At 35.9% G+C, this 7,674-nt stretch overlaps 1 protein-coding gene across 1 annotated transcript; it reads right to left on the minus strand.

Annotated features, from left to right (window-relative positions):
* Positions 1 to 303: 303 nt before the first annotated feature.
* On the minus strand, positions 304 to 7,453 carry LOC111411994 (phosphatidylinositol 3,4,5-trisphosphate 3-phosphatase and protein-tyrosine-phosphatase PTEN2A-like). The gene is given in 14 exon segments (XM_023042711.1): positions 304 to 1,065; positions 1,483 to 1,552; positions 1,736 to 1,866; positions 3,015 to 3,061; positions 3,325 to 3,401; positions 3,620 to 3,684; positions 3,765 to 3,851; positions 4,020 to 4,051; positions 4,054 to 4,195; positions 4,838 to 4,903; positions 5,106 to 5,162; positions 5,253 to 5,354; positions 6,019 to 6,517; positions 7,305 to 7,453. Coding segments are annotated over 13 exon segments (1,803 nt in total). The 5' UTR covers positions 6,448 to 6,517; positions 7,305 to 7,453; the 3' UTR covers positions 304 to 567.
* Between the last annotated feature and the right edge of the window lie 221 nt (positions 7,454 to 7,674).

Consider the following 7,674-nt stretch of genomic DNA (forward strand, 5'->3'; position numbering starts at 1 on the left):
TTTAGGCTAATAATTTCTCATCAATCATACTAGCATACAGTCATAATAATGGAATAAAGTGTCAATATGATGATCAAATCACTACATGATAAAGTTAAAAGAAATATGCTACATGTACAGATTCATTTTGCCAGAATGATGTCTGATTCATACTTGACAAGATTTCATTGGCAGTTGTGTCAAAAACATTTTTCAACTATCCAATCACAAATTGTCAAATATGAATTTGGTACCAATATGACAAAATGAATATGTACAAGCAACATAAATCAAGTTAAAATAATCACATTTCCAACACGGGGAAAGCCAAAGTGACGAGCCCGTGGACATCCAGGGGCTTGTCACCCAAAGAATCGCCCTTCCAACACTACATTAAATAATAAATATAATCAACAGTAACCATGGAGTTATGCAGCCATAGTTGACAGATCCAGCACGACTTCTAGGAAATCGATAATCCAACACATTTAAAACAGAATGAACAGTCATCAAAGAAACTGGATTTTTTAATATTCACAAGTATTATATACAGATATCGGGCGAATGCATCATTAGCATAGACTACCCTTAATCACTTTCATCCTCCTCCTCATCTCCAAATGTGAAAACAGATGCATCAGCAGCCATTGCCTTGAACTCACTTACCTCTCCTGCTGAGTTTTCAACCGGATCCTTCTTTGACCGAGTATGTACGGACCCTCCTTTTCCTAAAGAGACTTTCTCGGTCTTGTTGGCCAAGCTTGCAACTTGCTTTGGGTCGAGTTTGTCAGGCGGAGAAGCTGTTGTGCTATCTGTTCCACTCATTTCAGGAGCTTCTTTAGTTTGCCTAGTTTTGGATGACCCAGTTTCCTCTGCCTCACTGTCAGAGAACACATCATCCTTCTCCTGATTTCCGGAGTCTTTGTTTGAATTTGTCGCAGCCGCAGCCACTTCCACAGGAGTAGGAGGACCAGATACTCCAACCGGTGTACTAGCAGTGGCTTCTGATGGAGGTCTAGCTAGAACAGCAGCGTCATAATCCACGAGCACAACTTCAACCTGGAAACCTGGGGATGGTAGTTTTCTCTGTGCAGAAGAGTCCAGAAAGCAAAATTATAATTTATGCAGTGGCTGAAAGCATCACCACCGATAATTCAAAATAAGCCATAGAGAAAACAAAATTTGAAAGAGAGGAAAACAGCAAAGTCCAAATGTCTGAAAAAATCAAGATTAACTTCTTTTGCCATTACTAATTTACTATTCATTTTATTTTTGGGGTCTTGGTGATGAAAGTGCAAGAACCCTAATTATGTGGGACCAAAAAGCCCACAGAGGACGACATGAAAATATCAACGCTGAATTTGCACGAATAAGTCATCCCAGAGGAGGTACTTGAATTAAGAACCTTTTACCCTTGTGACTTCAGCACTTTATTTGGCACAACTCCAAGGCCTCGATGACATCAAAGTAACGTACATTGTGCACAAAATAATGTATGTTTACCTTGTCAAACCCATCAAGATCACTAGTGTTTAGAACTTTGCGGTTTTCAATCATCGTTGTGTTCAACCAGCTGATAATCAAGAAAACCAAAAGATATTACAAACAAAACAATAACAAGCTTTTAGAATGTACAAAAAAGAAATACAAAAGCATAGAAATCTTCCTTCAACAGACTTTCGTAGTGGAAGGGAAGATGGATATGTTATTTATGCATTTACCAAATATACTTCGGTATATTAGTATGTTATTATACCAATAGAAGTCTCCTTGGCGATCATGAAAGTGGATTTTGAAATCGCCAGCCAACTCTGTCAGTCCAGGCTCTCCAGGAAGAGCAAAGACCATTATCCCCTTCTTTGGTGCAGTAAACCAAAAATCTTCAGGCTGCATAAAAGCCCGAAGAACACTCAGTTAAACTTCTTCGGGACTTAAATATCCCAGAGGCACCAAAAATGGGCACATAATAAATGCTCCGATTCTCCAAATGGCTCAACATGGAGGTTATTAGCAGTCAATAACCCTAAAAATTTGTGGTAAGTCTGGCGATAAAAATTGATTTCAACTCAAGTCAAGAAAAATTTATAAAATTATACTATATTATTTAGACATCAGATGGGGGCATAGACAAATATAAAAGTCAACATATCCTACGGAGATATCGATACTATACCACCTCAAAACACTATTGAATAAAAATAAATAAAAACTTGATATAAAATTAATCATAAAAACATGAATAGAATAAAATAAATACATGCAAATTAGTAGCTATCTTAATAAATATTAATTGTATCTAACAAATAACAACAAAACAACAACAATAACAAACTAAGCCTTATTCTCTATATATTTGAGGCTACCTGAATGCTTTTTCACCAGCCCGCTCAATTGTATCTAATTGATAACATATACAAAAAGTTCACTTGTGTCCCTTAGGTAACAAGTGTGTGTTTAGTATTGCTTTTAAGTACTTAGGTAGTGGGTAGAAAATTGTGGATAATAAATAAGTAAGAAGAGTAGGTAAAAGTTGTGGGTCCTACGGAATGCCTAGATAAATATAGAGTTTAACACACTTATAAGCAATTATAAGCTTTTCAAAACATGAACTAAGTACAAACTTTTAATTATCTACAACAAGAGTCTTTGACTTTGTAGAACATGGCAATGTAACTAAGTTTAGGTTATATACTAAAAATGGCAGAAATGAAGGCGTAGGTGAATAAATCCAACTGAAAGACTTTAGATATCATTTAGCTTCAAATTATTGTTGATGGAAATACCAGGTTATTTTGGAATAGAAATCAAGGCTATTAAGTCCTTAGCTGCATATATGACAGTAGATTGTTAAAAAATGTACACATTTTTCATTTGCCCTAGAAGACTGGTGGATAGAATATTTCTAAGATAAAATACCATTCCACAACCCAACCACAATCTCTCTATAAAGTTCACCAAGATGTCCAGATAATCAATAATTCCACAAATTAATATCTAAGAGAATGTCTCTAATTGCAGAACATACACTAACGTACCGACAGATCCTTGGTTCTTGGATGTTTTTTGGTCGAAAAGAGCACTCCTGCAAATGAGCAAAGCACGTGTCTAGATAAAATTGCTAGCATAAAATGCACATGAAGGACAGTCAAAAGTGAATAAAGAGATGCCACAAGATGAAAAATTAGTGAAACAATCAATTGAAAGTAGAGTTAATATTATAATGTGCATATAACATTAACAAATATGTAGGTTAGAGACAAACAAGGAAATAGAGCAGCACAAAAATTGATGTTCACATGAGAAAAAGATAAAATAAAAGAACAAAAATACAAAGATGCAACTTACCATTATGATCAGATACCGTAATAGTGGGTCGGATCCAGTAGGGGCATCTATGAAGCCGGAAGCCTCTAAGCATGCACCTGCAACAATGAGACTTGATATTAATTGACAATATACTAGATAAACCACGTACATCCTGTATCATCCTCAGTTCATTTTATATCAGATTTGATCGCATTACAAAATACAAAAGAATACTAATGTCAAACTTGGAGGACCACATTCATCACATAAAACATAAATTCTCTAGCACAAACCCAGAAAATGAGATTTAAATATGAATCAAAGTATCCAGTACCTGCGCCCAGGCTGGTTTTCTCCGTTGAAGTATGTCAAAATACGTTCAAAATACTTGACATATCTCTACATAAAAGAACAAGACTTATCAGATGAAAGAATCCCGTGAAAAATCTATTTTAAAAACAGTATAAACAATTACTCACGATCTGACTAGGCAGAACAAGCCCTTTCCCATCAACACATCTTTTCTGATTGTAATAATCAATAGACTCTTCAGCTGTGGGAAAGAACTGCATGATAATAACAATTATGTAAAATAACTGTCACCAAGACTCACCAAAGAACTGTCAAAAGCCTATAAAAAATTTAGGGAAGAAAGTCTTTTCCCTCAACAATTTTAACATAACTTTGGTGTCAACAACATAAGGAGCTTCTTCGAGTGAAAACATAAACCTCACCTTCAAGTACAGAAGAAGACTAGAAATCATCAGCCCGTCCTCGCCATTCCGGCTTTACAGTGCACGACCACAACATTTTCAATATCCTCCTTCAACCATGAATATGCACTATGACAAAATGATATTATGAGCTGAATAGGAGGGCAATTGTGGTCTTCAAATGGAAAACTAGCCACCTGTAATAGGAGAAGAAGATAATATTGAGAAGCTATAATATAATCTTTACACATCTTCCATTCGGTAACCTCAGTTTAACTAAACATTTTAAACTCACACATAACTCAATTCGGAGAAATCTTCGAACTTTAACAGCATAATGTCACTCTCATTATAGATAAATTTGGGCATTAGTAAATTTATAGTAGCAGTGAAAATAATTGTTTTCATGCTAAAAGTTTCCAGCATAGTAGAGCATGGAAACTTGGCTTCACCAGTCACACAGGAACGGTAACGTTCAAAGCTTGCAGTCAAAGCCTGACCGAGATTAGAATAATCCCCACCCACCAACAGAAAGAAAAACAAAACCACAAGAGAAAAAAATAAAGAAAGAAAAGTGCATGCCAATAATGAAAGAGGAAAAACTGAATACTAATTCCATAAAGAACCCATAATTTCAGAATAGCAAGGAAACAGTTTCAAGAAAATTTAAAGCTCAACCTCTAAATCAATTAGAGAAGTTAATAGGAAGTGCTGCAAAATTAAAAAGAGGAGCAAGAACAATATAAGGATAATAAGAACATCGAAATTGTTGCTACAGCCATAGTTTAAATATGTGACTTGAATAATCAGAGAAGATGATAAAATAAAGAAAAGCACACCTTTCCTTCAAATAGTGATACGTCGTACAATCTCTCAGAACAGAGATTGTAGACTTTGTATTTCCCCTGCATGATTAAAATCAAGAATTTCAGTCAGTTACAATATGAATTATGAAATAACAGAAATTTACGATCTACAGAAGCAAATAATAATCGATAGCCATTGCTTAAACGTTCAAGCAATAGGACGGGATATTTAATGTTGTGCCATACCAGAATTTATAGTTGTCAAAATGGGTATTGGTAAACACCATTATATGGACATTACCTGGTGATAAGTTTCAAAGAACTTGATTACTTCCTCCATGTGGTTCCGATAAAATCCCTAGATTACATTTCCATTTAATTCAAAATAGGATATCATCACAAAACAGTGATTAGGATACATCTGATTTTACAGAAACTTATTATGTACCTCAACATAACCAAAAAAACCAGAGCTCATGTCACCAGCAGGGAAGCCCATGGCAATAATATTCTCTGTGATGTAAGTCATGTCTAAGTCGAATCCTCCTTCCTAGAAGTAACGAAGGTAGCCACACATTAGTAGGTAAAAGTTCTCTGAACACAAAATGATAAGAAGTAATTTGCATACCAATGTGAGCAGGACAATTTCAAACAGAATCACATGCCGCATCAACTACTGTAGCTACTTTTAGGGAAAAATGAAAAAGAAATGAAGACAACCATCAAAAGCTTACACTTGTTTTAAAAAGATTGAGCTTACAAAAGCATTTCTGCAAACATGTGGAAAGTACGAAGTGGCCATAATGGATAGAGAAACTAGTCCCAACCTTAAATGGGCAATCGGCTGTGGAGTAAGAGGGTAAGGGGAGGAGGGGCTGGTTGCCTTTCCTTACGCTCTTCTTAATTATTTATTCATTTTACTTTTTGCATTTACCATATTTCAGGGAAAACTTTCATGTGCCAATCATGCTATTAGCTAACTGATTCTTTGAGTAGATCTGATCAGGGGGTACGCAAGTGCTACGAAACAAAAAGTTGGAGACCTATATGTATGAAAAGTTGGTCGGAGACTGAAGTGCTCATTTGTGTAAAGTTTGGGAACTTCGGGTGCTATTTTACCCAATAATCATATTAGACAAATTCACCATATATTTGTTAGACGTTTATGATAGTCTAAAAGAAAAAAATTAGGCATCAAACCAGCAGTTACTAACCTGGTATCTTCGTTTATTTTGAGACACAACATGTCGAGCTTTGACCTGTACGGCCTTCACTGCACTCTTAGATGAATCAACTAACCCTTTTGTGATAGTTCCAATAAAACCTGGCTGTGTACTTGTCACAGACCCTTCAGAACCTTCATCTCCCTGAGGAGATTTTGGTGACAAGCGCAAGCCAAGTCCACCAGTGAAACGAGCAAAAGATGACTTCCCCGAATTTCCAGATGGTGATTCATCTTGCGATCCCACAAATGGCTGCGGAATTTTCAAATTTTTTGCCCACGTGGTGATGCCAGAAGCAGAGAATTTAGAGGGTGCATCATTTGCTGAATTTTCTGGAACAGGTTCCAAAGAAGTGGGCATTGCCATATCTGCAGTCTTGTTACGTGGAGGGGTTGATGAATCAGAAGAGTCCAGGTTCATTCCCCACGGCTCAGAGCTATCAATAGCGTCCAATAGCAGAAGTATTCAAGATGAGAGCATGAGAACCTCTCTGCAAACCAATTTTTAACACATCTTTTATCTATCTTAGGATTTCAGCAAAGAAAACTCACCAAGGGAGATGGTTGAACAAAGCTATTTATAGATCCTTTTTATTCTGATTAATAATTTGAGGAGAAAAATACAAGGAAACAAGAAAGCCGTGCTAAGGTTCTTTAGATGTAAAAACAGCCAGGAAAAATTAGCTGCTTCAAAATCATATAAAAGAAGAATGGCAAGAGACAATTTTCCATTCCTGAAGTAAACTTTAATTTCAGCATGGAGCAGGGAATAATTACATTATCTAGCATTTAGGAGTACATATAAATATATTAAATAAGTAATAATCACAGTGGCCAAGATCTTATGAGTACTTCAAACTTTGCCTCAATTCAAGCGATAACTAGAAAGAGTATAGATGCTCTAGTCTATAAGGTCATCAAATAAGTTCACAAAGAAGAAAAGAACACAACTAGAGATGGATTTTGTACATAGACTAAAATAGAAGTATATAGAAATTCATTGTATCTGTGCTCATTTTTATTGAAATGGTTGGTGGCACCAAATAAAAGTAGCCAGAATCCACGAACCCAAAATTTGAATACGCAAAGTTTCATAATTTCTTTTTACGAATTTCAATTAATTTCTTCGCAGATCCGAAATATACACCATTTTAAGAGAGAAGCAAAAAAAATTATTTTTAAATACTCACTGATCTCGGATTAATAAAGACGAACTTAAGCTACCATTCTACGTGTGTTTGCGCACAGACGGCGGAGGAAAGAAGGTTTGAAACTCACTGGAAATCAGAGTCAACGTCGGCGCAGGTGGCTGGAGCAGTAGATTCTCTGGATCAACGGTGTCGTACTGTCGTTTATTTATCTTTGTTCGCCGTTTGGTTCATAGCGTTGAGTGTGCTGGTGTTTTACCTCCAATAAGTTCTTCTCACCTCTCCTTTCCTACAAGGGCCCTAATCTATAAAATTGTGTACATTTTAGTCAAATTGTGTACATTTTAGTCATAGGTCCTCTTATTCTGTCACATTCCTATGAGAACCTCATTGTGTAATCTAAATATCTAGAGTCTGTTTGGGAGTGATTTTGAGAATTGATTTTTTGATCGTTAGAAAAAAAGTGGGGTCCACCTGTAAGAGAAGAAGTCAAATATGAC

Source organism: Olea europaea, chromosome 16 (genome assembly GCF_002742605.1).
Source record: "Olea europaea var. sylvestris chromosome 16, O_europaea_v1, whole genome shotgun sequence".
Classification (NCBI taxonomy): Eukaryota; Viridiplantae; Streptophyta; class Magnoliopsida; order Lamiales; family Oleaceae; genus Olea; species Olea europaea.